Below are 16,033 nucleotides of genomic sequence, written 5' to 3' on the forward strand. Positions count from 1 at the left end.
TATATATATATATATATATATATATATATATATATATATATATATATATTGTGGAGCCGACCCGGACACAGACAGGCGGACATGCTCTTAATCACCACCACACGTTTATTATATATACAATATTTACAATAATGGTCACTCAGACCCAGTCCAGTGCACACTCACAAACCCCAATATACAGTCCTGGCCATAAATGCCTTCTTCTCGGGCCGCCTCCACTCTCCTCTCTTGCCTCGTCCTACTTCCACCCGACTCTAGCCTTGAATGAAGGGAGACAGCCCCTTTTATACTCTCCCGGATGAGCTCCAGGTGGTTCCTGGCATTCCCCTCTTGGCCACGCCACAGCGTGGCGGAAGTGCCAGCTGTCCTCCTGGCAGCTCTCCAGGTAACCTTCTAAGTCTTCCCCCCAGCACTTCCTGGTGTGGCGGAAGTGCTGAGGCAACAGGTCCCCAAGGCATTGGGGTGCCTCCTGGCGGTGACCACGGGCCCCTACAGGGTGGGGCTTCCGTGCCCTCAACCTGTGGCCCCCAGAGCAACCAGGAAGGCGGCCCCCACGTGATCCAGGGTGGGCCTTGACCCGGACGGGTCGTTGCCCCTAGCATCCCTGACTATATATATATATATATATATATATATATATATATATATATATATATATATATATATATATATTAGTTACACATGTGGGCATGGGAGGCAGCTGAATGGCCTGAATGAGAGCAATTCCAGACCAGAGGGTGGCGGAGGGCACTAACTCTTTATCTCACTTCTCTGCAGACCAATTATGAGAAATTCTGCTTGGCCCTGATAATGACACTTCTGGTTCCGGGCCTGATGACGTCTTTATAGCCGCCCTCAAGTCAGTTCTGTTCTGGACTCTGATCTGTATATATCTGTACAACAATTACAGTAATCCCTCCTCGATTGCAGGGGTTGCGTTCCAGACCCGCGATAGGTGAAAATCTGCGAAGTAGAAACCATAAGTTTGTATGTTTATTTTTATATATTTTAAGCCCTTATAAACTCTCCCACACTGTTTATAAATATTCCCTGCACAGTTATACAGTAAAATCCCTTTGTATTGAAAAATTGTATACAGTAAATGTGTGTACAGTGACACTAAACACACGTACATGTACTAAGTACTGTAAGTAGAAAATGAATTATGTTTACTCACCAACAATGACACGATGACTTGTCTGATAACAATGAGTTTAATTTTACTGCACAACAAAGGAGAGCGTTACAGCCCTTCTAAAGAAGCCTCTTCAGGCGATTGTGTAGCACTGCCATTGTTCTTCTTCTGGCAGTCTTCAATTCAAATTCCTAAAGCAGATTCCATCCAGACTACTGCCTTATTACATCCACTTACAACTCATTTTGCACCTTGGTTAAAAGGACACTGCAGCCATAGATCTTATATTCCTTTCCTACTTTTTAAATAAAACGAATCGTAGCCTCATTGATGCTGTAATGGCATCCTACAGCGGTGTAGCTTTTCCCTTCCTTCAACAAATCCAAAACGTTTACCTTTTCGTCAATCGTTAACATCTTCCACTGGCACTTGGGCACGGCCCCTGAAGCAGTAGCAGGAGCAGATCGTTTTGGAGCCATAATGAAGAGCTTGACTATGCACAAAGATAAACACAAAAGAGCACAAAAGTTAACTCTTTACACAGCGAAACACGATGTTGAATGAGCGAGACGAGACTTCCTGGTTAACACTGCATTCAGCACACAGGAACTTAACTGCATGCTCTGATTGGTTAGCTTCTCAGTCATCTGCCAATAGCGTCCCTTGTATAAAATCAACTGGGCAAACCAACTGAAGAAGCATGTACAGGAAGTAAAAATACCCATTGTCCGCAGAACCCGCGAAGCAGCGAAAAATCTGCGTTATATATTTAGTTATGCTTACATATAAAATCCGCGATAGAGTGAAGCCGCGAAAGTTGAAGCGCGATATAGCGAGGGATTACTGTATTCCTATTTTTGCAGCCAGGAAACAATATAAGGGTGGCTGCCCCAAACCTTTTGTATGTCTTTGGTCCATTGTTGTGAGAATATGTATATATACACTGTACATAATGATTCTCATACATGAGGACACCAGTAGAAATTAAGAAGCAATGTATCCAAAAGTGAAGAGAGCAGTTTTTCATGCAAAGAGTTGAGATAATTTGAAATACATTACTAAGCCATGAAGTTTAAGCAGAAACCTTTACCAAATACATTTGGATAAGGTATTAGGACAGATTAACTAATAAGGAAAATTAACAATCTTAATTGCCTAAATGATCTCCTCCTGTATTGTCAGACTTCTTATGTTATTAAACTGTTTTAAGTATAGAAATATTAGGTTATTTAGAGTTTGTGTTTGTTAGAAGTGTTGTTTTCTGAATTCTGTTCTGAAATTACATTTAATGTTAAATTTAATTTTTCTGAAATGTTTGCTCAAATAGTCTGGTTTCCTCCCATATCTTTTTTTTGTTCTTTATTTCGCCTTATGCAATTTCTTGTATTAAGAATTTGTTAGTTTTCACATACCCCTTGGGGTCAGAGTGCAGGGTCAGCCATTGTACAGCGCCCCTGGAGCAATTAAAGGTTAAGGGCCTTGCTCAAGGGCTCAGCAGAGTAGGATCTCTTTTAGAAGTGACGGGGATTCAAACCGGCAACCTTCGGGATACCAGCGCAGATCCTTAGCATCAGAGCCACCACTCCACCCTGTCTTAAAGGCATGATTAGGAAAATGAACATAAAAATAAATAAAAGAGACAGATTGGAGGTTTCAATAAAAACCAAACAAGTTCATATAATTGCTTTCAAAATAGGCTCAAGTATAAGTTAAAGGGTTAGACATATACATTTTTGGTAGTTAAAGTAATGTCAAAATTTTATTAAATGTGACACAAAAATCCACTGCACAGGATTTATACATTCAAATATTTAACAAAGTGTTGAAAAGCAATGACAGTTACAGACCCAAGATTAGATAAAACACATTAACATTTACAAATCAAAACTGTATCAATTTGGCTGTTAAATAATGTGTATTTAGCCATCTGTCTGTTTATTGAACTTGCCTAATCCATTTTCAGGATGCTGGAGGATGTCCTGGCATCACTGGGGATAAGGCACAATCCAAACCAGGACAAGAGGCTCATTTATCACAAGGTTTAATCAAACTTCCATACCCGGGCACTGTGCTAGAGTATAGTCACCAAATGACATAGCATACATATTTTTTAGCATTTGTGATCATGGGAGTCACTGGGAGAATATGGAAATTCTGTAAAGAAAATAGCCTGGACAGAACTGGAGGTTGTCATACTTAAGATGTTCAGCATTACTGTGCTGTTCATTTATGTAACAGATTAATAAAAATAATGTAATTCATTTGCTTTTGGCAGTCTGTGTTTTATTTGTTTTATTTATCAAACAAACTCTCAAAAACTGTATTTTTGAATTGCAGCAATGGAGATGTCTCTTTTTTTCATAAACTCTGTATACAGTTATGAAAAGACTACAAAAAATTTCCTTTTAATGTTTGGTGTGCATGTGTGTGGTTATAAAATGAACATGTCTACTGTATACACAAGCTGTTAAGCTTATGATTTCACTATTAAATGCATTAGTGAAACCACATCCTACGTACTTTGCGCATAAAGTAAACTTACATGGTGGCTAGGATTGCTGACATATACAGTACATCAATGCAAATTTTTCCCAGGAAATTACTGGCAAATTGAAGGATCGATAGGAAACATGAGCAAAGAATATTTTCCTGTTCCTGACAAACTCAAAACGGGCAATTTCAAGTTCAGTGTATTACTGAAAGTCGACTAAATTGGCTTTTTTTAATTACTTTTATAAAATGCATAACATGTTCTGATGTTCTGTTCAGTGACCCAAAATCAAATGGTTAAAGCAGTGGCATATTAAAACTTTTCACTAACTTGAGAGTTTGATATTAAAGTACTTGCTATAAAAGTACTTTCACAATAATTGAAGTAGCTGTGAATTAAACAGTGCATGACCTTTATCTAGTGGAAACCAGGCTATATACAAATTTTGGTTATGGTATAAAACAATATTGAAATTAATCAAGGGAAATGGTCCTTAAGTACAAGTACAAATAAAGCTGTAAAATGTATGTGTAATATTATTAATAACTTTACATGCAGTGAAACTTTTGCACTGAAACTCAGTTATAACACTTCAATTCACTCTATTTCTTTAACCACTTCTCTACCCCAGAAACACTGTTGTTCATGAAATGGACCCATCCATCAAATAATTGTATTGCAAGGCATGAAGAGCCCTCCCTCACTAATTTTGCAAAGGATTAGTGAAACATACACCAGTTAACCAAGTGCCGCAGCTCTGCATACAGTGAGCTGTGATTGATCTTTCTGATAATGGGTTAATTCATGTTAGCAAGCTAGGATGAAAATCTGTATCAGTGGTTTTCAAAGTCCACATATCACCTGTGACTCAAAAGCATAAATTGAGTGGTCCACAAGGTGATAGTCCTTGTAAAAAAGAAAAGTGACTTTTAAATAATAGGTCAGGTGTGTCCATTGGATGTATTGGTATTTATTTATAATACATAGGGCTGCTGCTCAACATTTATACTATGCAGTAAACTTGTGTTCTTGAGAAACACAACTAAAACTTCAACCATGGTGCACATTTGCCAACATTCTACATGTTATTAATGAACATAGAGAAAATAGCATTTATAGAACATTAGATTTTTATGTACAGGCACCTGTGCTGACTTCAACACTATTCTGCATTACCATAATTCTTTTAATAACTTGTTTACTGTTATATTACTAGTAGTGTATGTATATTCCTTGCAGTATACTTAAATATAGATCCTCATGGTGTCTCCATTTCATTCAAAAGCAGTTATTTTTGCTAAAGCAGTTACTGATCAAGCAACATTTTTGTGCTTGTTTTGATTAATCTTATTTGGTAAGTTTCAGAACCATTCATTTTTATCTTTTAATCCTAAACATTTTAACTCTTTGTTTTTTAATTGCTTGTTGTTTTCTTAACTAGTTGCCAATTAACCATGCAATTGTAATGACAAAGGAACCATCAGATCATCATCGAACTCGGTGGTTCCAGAGTTTAGACCTGGTAGCCTGCTGGCTGCAGGTTTTTATCCTAGCTAAATTATGCTTTTAATTGGACTCATTCCTTAATTAAGTGAACAGTTATTTTTCAGTTTCTTTGTTTTGTTATGCTAATTCTTAATTGGATGGATTTTTTTTTTTAGGTTTTTAAGATTTTCATCATCATCCTAATATCTTTCTCACTGCTCTTCCAGGTGTTCTGGGTATTTAAGCCATTATTTGCTAAAGAGCAAACTTACTATAAGTGGCTGCACTATTTTTCTCATATTTCCCCAGTGTCTCCTCTACTCATTAGTAATTGCCATTAATAAATTACAATTAAATGACCAAAGTCCACAGAGCAAAAAAGTTAAATTATTAAGAAAATGACAAAAAGCAATAAGCATTAAAATATATGGCAAAAATGCAAACATTTCTACATTTTCTGTAAATGTAAATCTCATACTTTTGTGCTTTTTAAGTATAGAATAAAAAAGGATAAAAAACAGCTAATTAAACAATGCCATCAGTTAAAAGTAAACTGAATCACTGTTTGTGAAAGTATTTGGAACAGAAACTTGTGGCCACAGTAAGCCCCAGAACTAAACTAGAGAAAGGCAAAAAATCCTGATCCTATTTATTGCTATGTGTGCTTGTTATGATCACCCCCTTTCTTTCTCTCATTTGACAGTTCTTCAAACGTAGTCCAACTTCAGTACAACCTTTATTGGTCACTTTAATGGCCACTCTTTTAAATTCAGTTTGATGTCAGTCTGGAGAACCATTCTTTGGCCACCGCATTCTAATTAAATGCATTCAGTAGCATGTGCTACATCACTGCTGTCAGGCTGACTGCTGTTATGCTATCTATATGGCCTATGGTTATCATAGCTGAAGTCGGGCTTTGAAATACAAATACAGCAACAAAGATGAGAATTGTATTGTTTACGTAAATACTTGTAAAATGAATTAACTGTCTATAATGCTGAATTATACTAACAAGTAAGTGTTGACTGTAGATGGGCAGGTGTTTTTTTTTTACTTTAACAGATTTGTATTTTTATTCTTGTAGTGATGAGACTTAATAGTCACTTTCACTATTTTGATGAAGTTTAATATTATTTTGAATAAAAATATTTAGATTTTTCTACTCTGGTATAAGGTATGGTACTCTATGTCCTTAGAGTCTTGCTGCTTTGTATTTTGCTCTGTGGTTTTTAATTTTCTCATCCGTAGCTTAGTTTGTGTCTGCACTGTACCTTGGCTAAATGAATATGTATAAAAGACATATTAACATACAATAATGTATTTGTCTAAAAATTATTTTTCTGAAAAATGTCTGTTTACACATAACCTAGAATACTAAAATGTGGTTGGTATCCATATGTGTGGTATTTTTCTTCTGCAACATAGTATGCCTGTGTTCCTTAAGAATGGAAAATACAAGGTACTTCCATACATCCTCATCAGCCCTGTCTGTACTTCTGTTACAAGCCTTTTACAAAACTACAACAGTGTATCCCCTAGGCACTGTTAGATAGTTTTTGTAAGCTCATGTTTGTGTTATTGCTCTCAAGCTGACTTGAATGTTGTGTGATTGGGGACTTGACCCTAGAATTTTTGGTTTTTACAGATAATGTTACCATAGCTGTTATTTCTAGAGTACTTTGTTATGTAACAAGTTCATGATGAAAGTTACCAGTTGCCAGTATTTCCCAGAAAAGTGTCTCTCTTCAGTTGAGAGAGTAATGGCCTCTTCTGTGGCAGAAGCATAAGTAACATGGTGTTGAAAGATCTTTGGGAAATGGACAATGATATGTGGATTTTACCAGACTATGGAGCTAAAGGAGGAATTGAATATTTAAACAAAAATTTGCCCTTATTGCTTGTAGTCACTATACACAAGTAGAGCTGTTTGAGCTGAATGGGGCATCTAGTGCTGCTCTAGCAGTACTTCCTGCTAGCAAGATATCCCACAACCACCTGTTGCCTTGGGAATTCCTGAGATTCATATTGATGAATTTATAAGCTGCTGCTGAAAGGAATGTCTGGGCCATTCTGTATAGATTGTTGATTTGTGACACTCAAAAATCTGGAGAGAATATAAACAATGATGGATAAATGTTACATGTTTTTATTTTTCATTTCAGGGTGGATCGATTAAGACATCAACTTCTTCCAGTTTACAGCTATGACCCCTCTGAAGAACTTATTGAAGCAGAGCAAGAGTTTATGTGGAGGGATGAAGATACAAAGGTATAGACTTTGGTCTCAATATTTTGTTGTAGGCAGGTTTGTTACTTAAAATAGGAAACTGTATCCCCTCTACTTCTCATAACTAGTTTTATTTCATTGTTTTTCTTGTTTAGTTGCTGGAACCACATGTGCTTTTATAGTACATGAATTGACTACTTTGAATTGACTATTGATTTATACCAATAAAAGGCAAAGCCCTCACTGACTCACTCGCTCACTCACTCACTCACTCACTCAGTCACTCACTCACTCACTCATCACTAATTCTCCAACTTCCCGTGTGGGTGGAAGGCTGAAATTTGGCAGGCTCATTCCTTACAGCTTCCTTACAAAAGTTGGACAGGTTTCATTTTGAAATTCTACGCGTAACGGTCATAACTGGAACCTACTTTCGTATACTGTATACGGCCATAGCGGGCAGCTCGGTCGCCGTGTGAGGCTCTTGCGTCTTGCATAATCACGCCTCCCACGTAATTGAGTGCCTGCCCATATAAGGTAAATCTTCGCGGGTGAAGGACTGTGCTTAGCATATTCATAAGTAAGGCTGCTGCGCAACTCAGCACGCCTCCCATGTAATTGACTGCCTGCCCATATAAGGCCGTTCTTCGCTGTGGTGTGTTCATTCCTTTCCTTGCTTCACTAAGGAAGCAGCCTTTTCACAGGTTCTCCACTGTTTTTTGAACAAACGACATATAAGGCCGTGCTTTTTCCTTGCTCGCGGGTGAAGGACTGTGCTTAGCATATTCATAAGTGTGGCTGTTGCGGAAATCAGCACGCCTCCCACGTAATTGACTGTCTGCCCATATAAAGCCGTTCTTCGCTGAGGTGTGTTCATTCCTTTCCTTACTTCACCAAGGAAGCAGCCTTTTCACAGCTTCTGCACTGTTTTATAAACGAACGACATATAAGAAAGTCCTTTTTCCTTGCTTCGCCAATGAAGCAGCCTTTTTATTTAATCCACGGGTTCTCCACTGTTTCATTGTTCATTTATTACGATTGTTATAGTTATTGTGTAGGTTTTATTTAATCCACGGGTTCTCTTCTGTTTTATTGTTCATTTGTTATGATTGTTATAGTTATTGTGTACGTATTTTACACTTAGTTTACTGTTCAGGTACCCATTTCCTTTATTTTAACACACTACTTCTCCACTGCGAAGCGCAGGTATTTTGCTAGTCTAAACATATGAGTGGCCAGGGAGGCATCTTCCATAATGACTCATTACATAAATAACTGTAGGGCATAGATCTGAGTGAAAATTGAATCAAAATGATACTGGCCAGTGGGTGCAACAAGAAAGGTAGATGTGAATTATATTGTATGAAGTCTTAATAGAAACTGTTAGATTCAAGATTATTTTTTAAAGCTAGATGTTTGCTTAAAACACCAATATTTTAAAATTTTTACTCTTTTCCGTTTGTAATATTTTTTTTCAGTACCATATATCATTTAATAAGAATTGTATATTAATTTGAGACAGTATGCAATATTGGATATACTGTAACACTCTCCCATTAGGGGCTGGTCTTTATTTTTCAGTTCAGAATAAAGTTCCAAATTCAGTTAGAGAGAGAGTCATGGAAATTGGTGAATTTTCTGATAAGCTTTTAGGTTGGGACCTACATTGCCTAGATAAAGGAAGATCATCGGAAAAAGACACGGCTTTATGTAAAGGGGTGAGGAAAATAAAACACTTGGGAGGACAATAGTAATACTGGTTGCTAGCTGTACAAGATGCAAATAAATCTCTTACATATAGTCCATAATAAAAAAAAAAAAAATCAGAAAAATATTTTAAATTTTAATTTTGAATATGACCTAAATTATAAGTTTTACCCAGCTTTTGAAGGAAATTGCTTAAAAACAAGTAAATATGAACCTCATATTAAAACATATAGTTTTAGGACTGAAGAAAATGCTGCGTGTTTTACTTTTGTTCCCAACATAATTATAAACCTTCTGTTTCATCCAAAGGTGGTACAAGGCTGGGGAAGAAGACAACAGCGTCGCCCTTTACTTGCAAAGGAAGTTCCTGCCTGACAAACTTGATTTGATCAGGTGTACAGTAGAACACCTGTCATGAATTAACAGGTTTTGTTGATTTGAATAGCACAGCTTTCAAACCCTCCTTTTTCTTTTATTTATATAATTTTTTTCATTTTCATAATGGGAAATTACATAGCCAATTGAAATAAATTATCAGATCATACCCTCTATCCATATCACACATAATGTTTTACCTTTCTGTCTTTCTGAAGAAAATAATTTAATATTTGTACAAGTATTCATTTTTAGTTAAATCAGTATTTCTGTGTGTTCTTTCTATTTATTTTAAAAATAACTGTGCTTAATAATCATATACAAAATGGTTTATAGTTTGAATTGATAGGGGGAAGCTTTTCCAGAATTCAAGCCTAAATCAGAAGAATGTGTTGAGAATATATAGATGTTTCAACCACCCCAACATAAAGGAACTATTTCAATTGACACTTGCCAAGTCATATGAAGTCAGGATGATGCAGGTGCCAGAGTGAGGTAAGGGGTAGTTTATTATAAGGCACCTGTGAAAAGAAAAGAACTGAAAGTAATAAGTTATGCATTAATGTGTGTGTGATTTGGTGTGTATTTAAATGTACAGTATGCGTAAAATAAAAATAAAAACTATCATTGTTTATCACTGATTTGTGCTACCTGGCCAGTGAGTGGTTGCGTAGATGAAACAGAAATAAAAGCTGTAAAACTGTTACTTGTAGGTTTATAGCCTTGCATATTTTCCCTCATGTTTTCTAGACAATGGTTGCTTTTGTTTAAGTGGAAAAATGGGATACTTATTATGGTTACTTCCTCAGGTGTAAGAAATAAAAGTAGTATCTGTAGAGGACAGCAAATTAAACATTAAAGCAGATTAAGCAGGTTTGAAAATGTGTACAGAGAAAACCCAGCCACAGGGGATGCACAAGCCAGTGTGTTTCTTCGTGCCAGTCCCAAGCCTGGATAAATGGGTGGAGGGTTACGTCAGGAAGGGCATCCAATGTAAAATTTTGTCAAATCAATATGCGGACAACAATGCAAATTTCCATACCGGATTGGTCGAGTCCTGGGTTAACCATAACTGCCACCAGTACTGTTAGTCAACAGCATGCTGGCGGAAATTGGGTTACGGTTGGCCGAAGAAGGAGAAGAAGGGGGGGAGCAGTGTCCGGAGGCAGGAGGAGAGGAAGAAGGTAAAGAGAGTGGAACTGAGGGAAGGAACTTTGAATGTTGGCAGTATGACTGGTAAGGGGAGAGAGTTAGCCGATATGATGGAGACAAGGAAGGTTGATATGTTGTGCATGCAAGAGACTAAATGGAAGGGGAGTAAGGCCAGGTGGATCGGAGGTGGATTCAAATTGTTCTATCATGGTGTGGATAGGAGGAGAAATGGAATAGGGGTTATTCTGAAGGAATAGTATGTCAAGAGTGTTCTGGAGATGAAAAGAGTGTCAGACAGAGTAATGATTATGAAGCTGGAAATTGGAGTGAGTTGGATGAAGTGATGAACAGTGTACCCAAGGGGACAGAAAGTGGTGATTGGAGCGGATTTCAATGGACATGTTGGAGAAGGGAACAGAGGCAATGAGGAGGTGATGGGTAGGTATGGTGTCAAGGAGAGGAATGAAGAAAGTCAGAGGGTAGTGGATTTTGCCAATAGGATGGACATGGCTGTTGTGAATACGTATTTTAAGAAGAGGGAGGAACATAGGGTGACGTACAAGAGTGGAGGAAGATGCACACAGGTAGATTACATCCTATGCAGAAGAGTTAATCTGAAAGAGATTGAAGAGTGCAAAGTAGTGCCAGGGGAAAGTGTAGTTAAGCAGCATAGGATGGTGGTCTGTAGGATGACAGTAGAAATCAAGAAGAGGAAGAGAGTGGGGGCAGAGCCAAGGATCAAATGGTGGAAGTTGAGAAAGGAAGACTGCAAGGTTGAGTTTAGGGAGGTGGTGAGACTGGCACTGGGTGGTAGTGAAGAATTACCAGACATTTGGGAAACTGCAGCAGATGCAGTAAGGGTAACAGCTAGAAGGGTGCTTGGTGTGATATCTGGACAAAGGTGGTGGAATGAGGAAGTACAGGAGAGTATACAGAGGAAGAGGACGGCAAAGAAGAAGTGGGATAGTCAGAGAGATGCAGAAAGTAGACAAGAGTAGAAGGAGATAAGATGCAAGGTGAAGAGAGAGGTGGCGAAGGCTAAAGAAAAAGCGTATGATGAGTTGTATGAGAGATTGGATACTAACGAGGGAGAAACGGACCTGTATCGATTGGCAAGACAGAGGGACCGAACTGGGAAAGATGTGCAGCATGTTAGGATAATAAAGGATAAAGATGGAAACTCATAAGCGAGGAGAGTGTGTTAAGCAGATGGAAAGAGTACTTTGAGAGGCTTATGAATGAAGAGAACGAGAGAGAGAAGAGGTGGGATGATGTGGAGATAGTGAATCAGGAAGTGCAGTGGATTAGCAAGGAGGAAGTAAGGACAGCTATGAAGAATGGAAAAGCCCTTGGTCCAGATGACATACCTGTGGAAGCATGGAGGTGTATAGGAGAGATGGCAGTGGAATTTTTAACCAGATTGTTTAATGGAATCTTGGAAAGGATGCCTGAGGAGTGGAGTAGTAGTGTACTGCTGCCAGTATTTAAGAATAGGGGGGATGTGTAGGACTGCAATAACTACAGGGGGATAAAATTGATGAGCCACAGCATGAAGTTATGGGAAAGAGAAGTGGAAGCTAGATTAAGAAGTAAGGTGATGATTAGTGAGCAGCAGTATGGTTTCATGCCAAGAAAGAGCACCATAGATGCAATGTTTGCTCTGAGGGTGTTGATTAAGAAGTATAGAGAAGGCCAGAAGGAGTTGCATTGCATCTTTGTGGAGATGGAGAAAGCATTTGACAGGGTGCCTCGAGTGGAGTTGTGGTATTGTATAAGGAAGTCGGGAGTGGCAAAGAAGTATGTAAGAGTTGTACAGGATATGTACGAGGGAAGTGTGACTGTGGTGAGGTCTGCGGTAGGAGTGACGGATGCATTCAAGGTGGAGGTGGGGTTACATCAGGGATCGGTTCTGAGCCCTTTCCTATTTGCAGTGGTGATGGGAGTCCCCATAGACTATGATATTTGCTGATGACATTGTGATCTGTAGCAATAGTAGGGAGCAAGTTAATGAGACCATGGAGAGGTGGAGATATGCTCTAGAGAGGAAAGGAATGAAGGTCAGTAGGAACAAGACAGAATACATGTGTGTAAATGAGAGGGAGTTCAGTGGAATGGTGAGGATACAAGGAGTAGAGTTGGCAAAGGTGGATGAGTTTAAATACTTGGGATCAACAGTACAGAGTAATGAGGATTGTGGAAGAGAGGTGAAAAAGAGACTGCAGGCAGCGTGGAATGGGTGGAGAAGAGTGTCAAGAGTGATTTGTAACAGACGGATATCAGCAAGTGTGAAAGGGAAGGTCTATAGTGCGGTAGTGAGACCAGCTATGTTATATGGGTTGGAGACGGTGGCAATGACCAGAAAGCAGGAGACAGAGCTGGAGGTGTCAGAGTTAAAGATGCTAAGATTTGCATTGGGTGTGACTAGGATGGACAGGATTAAAAATGAGTACATTAGAGGGTCAGCTCAGGTTGGGCAGTTGGGAGACAGAGTCAGAGAAGCGAGATTGCGTCGGTTAGGACGTGTGCAGAGGAGAGATGCTGAGTATATTGGGAGAAGGATGCTAAGGATAGAGCTTCCAGGCAACAGAAAAAGAGGAAGGCCTAAGAGAAGGTTTATGGATGTAGTGAGAGAGGACATGCAGGTGATGGGTGTAACAGAACAAGATGCAGAGTACAGAAAGATTTGGAAAAAGATGATCTGCTGTGGCAACCCCTAACGGGAGCAGCCGAAAGAAGGACAAGAAAATGTATACAGAGAGATACATACACTAAAGTCTTGGAGAACAATAGATAAGAACAACTTGATTTCTTTATAAATGAGAAAATGTCTTGTAAAATCATTTTGAAATATGCCATCTGATTAAAGTAATGCATTCTAGAATTCAGTGAAATTTATGCAAAAATCAGTGGCAGAGCATTTTAGTTTTCTGCTTAATTTTAGCAATGTACTCAGAGCAATTAATAATAATATATTTTCACTTTTACAGTGTACTTCAAATCACTGCCAAGATGCACAATCCAAAAACTACAGTAATGCTGAAGCAAGTAATAGAGGAAACAAATAGCATGCACTGGTTAGTATGATTAGTTTTGCTCTCCGGAATTCCAGAATGTATTGTATTCTGAATTTAGATATTTTTTTTCTAGGAAATGCACATAAGTTGGCCCCCTGAAATTATTTAAAAAAAAATTTCCCAAAATGTAATCTGCTCTAATATTGAAAATATGCAAGACAAAAATTGAATAATATTAGGTGAAACAAGAGGAACATGCTTTTTTTTTTTTTTTTTTGCATTTTTCTTTCATGAAGATATTGGAAAGGTAGTGCAAATAAAATACTGTATACGTATCCGCGCCATTGAATGCTCTGGACTCAGCTAACTTAATACTACTGTATGCCTACACAGACTATGTAAGACTGCTTTGTGATACTCCCACTGCCCTTAGCCTTCTTTTTAGCTGATTTGATGTTATTACTGTATCTAAGCTACTTCTTCCATGAATTTGGAAATGCAGGGATGTGTACTTTATTATATACCAACATGCTTAAAACTGCCTGTGGTGACTGCAACAAGCAAAAAGGGGGAATGGCTAAAATAAAACCAATAGACTTTTCTAACTAGGAGTATACTAGTCGCTTGAAGTAGTAGAGGAATTTAGAGGCAAATGTTTCATCCTCTCTCGTAAAATTGTGCTATGTAGATAGTAAAGAAATACAGAATAAAATCAAGATAAAAAGTAAATGGTGCAAGCACTTTGTCCCTAGTTCCATTATAAATAATCTTATAACTGATCAGTACAAAACAGGCATTCTAGTCAGTAATTAATGGCAAAGTGTAAAAGAGAAATGGGAAATTGTTTTCAAAAACTAATTCACAAACATTGCATATATATATATATACAGTGCATTCAGAAAGTTTTCAGACCTCTTTACTTCCTGCACCTTTTAGTTTGTTCTCAATGAACCATAATGACAAAGTGAAAACATGTTTTCAGAAAGGTGTGCAAATGTATTAAAAATCAAAACACTGAAATCTCTCATTTATGTAAGTATTCAGACTTTTGGCTGTGGCAATCCAAATTGTGATCAGGCGCATCCGGTTTGCTTTAATTATCCTTGAGACATGTTTAGTACTTAATTGGACTCCCATCTGCAGCAAAATGAATTGACTGAACATGGTTTAGAAAGGCGCACACACCCATTTGTATAAGGTCCCACACCTCACGCTGCATGTCAGAACAAAAACCAAGCCTTAAGGAACTTTCTGTAGACATCGGCAATAGAATATCTGTAGTTACTATGATAATTGTAAATTGGTCGTGTGTGTACGTTTGAATACACATGTAAAGGAGTGTGCTCTGTGACGGAATGACTTCATGTCCAGGGAGGGGTCTTGCTTTGTGCAAAATGCAGGAGCACACAGGCTGTAGCCAGATATGATCCTGGAGTTCAGAAGTGGATTTCAGAAAGATCTGAACACAAATGCTGATAGGCTGCTTAGAATTTTAGGTGTTTGAAAACCATGCATATTATAACAGTATCATGACTAGGCCTGGGTAAAAATATTGATTTTCTGGTTAATCATTATTTTTCATTTAAGTGATTCAGTATCGTTTCTTAAAGTCCCAAGATCAATCGTGAATTTCTGTCCTGCTCAGTTACTATATGCAGATTTTTGCTTATCAATGTTTTTGCCTTCCAATCCAGGAGATTGTACTAATGCGCCTGTTAAGGCTTTCTACTGAAAAAGCATTTTACTACTTTATATAAAATGTTGTGTCCTGAAATCAGTGTCTTACACACTTAAATCAGATGTGTGGACTTAATACGGATTAAAATGATGCATTAGTATAGAACAACTGGATAAAAGCAAAGCATTATCTAAGCTGTGCAACTCAGAAGTTAATTATTGTTGTAACACGACAAATATGAGAAATCACCTATCTCGACATTACCCAAAAACATCACAGTCGACATCCAAATTAGATTATTGCCTAAACAATTTGCATTGGAGACAGTGTTTAGCTCCACCCTTCTGTTTGTTATTTTTTGGGCATGAGGTAAATTAATCTATAGCAGTTTTTATCTGTAAATATGACACCCTATAATGGACCTCACTCCGGCAAGTGGCCAATTCTTAGAATTTTTAGAGCAGCCTGTGATTTTAAACTGACCGTGTGCTCAAAGCATCCGCCTTGAAATAGCTCCATAATAGCTGCATTATCAGCAAAAATGACTAGTTCTTTTTCTTTTATTTTCTATTCATGCAGTGCTGCTGTCAACAAGCAACAGCTCTAGATCCTCATTTTAAAATGCTTCCTTTTTTCCTGAGGACTTTCAAGACACATTTTCAAGACTGATTAAAGTGACTGCTACAAGTGAGCAACTGAAGATATGTGTAACTTGTAGAATTCTAGAAAGACACAAGTCTTCCCGCTATATCTTTAAATTTGGCTAATTC

General features: G+C 37.9%; 1 protein-coding gene across 4 annotated transcripts in view; it reads left to right on the forward strand.

Moving 5' to 3' along the window:
- The window catches only part of smim29 (small integral membrane protein 29), a 48,974-nt gene extending 33,147 nt beyond the window's left edge, over positions 1–15,827 (forward strand). For 3 of the 4 annotated variants that reach the window (XM_039748702.1, XM_039748703.1, XM_039748704.1), the window contains exons 4-5: positions 7,274–7,379; positions 9,354–10,125. In XM_039748702.1, the coding sequence (XP_039604636.1) occupies positions 7,274–7,379; positions 9,354–9,419 (172 nt within the window). In that variant the 3' untranslated portion in view covers positions 9,420–10,125. Of the gene's footprint in view, positions 1–7,273; positions 7,380–9,353; positions 10,126–13,558 lie in introns of those variants that run through there. The other variant, XR_005633049.1, reaches the window with a different exon arrangement.
- The last annotated feature ends 206 nt before the right edge of the window (positions 15,828–16,033 follow it).

Source organism: Polypterus senegalus, chromosome 3, assembly GCF_016835505.1.
Source record: "Polypterus senegalus isolate Bchr_013 chromosome 3, ASM1683550v1, whole genome shotgun sequence".
Classification (NCBI taxonomy): Eukaryota; Metazoa; Chordata; class Cladistia; order Polypteriformes; family Polypteridae; genus Polypterus; species Polypterus senegalus.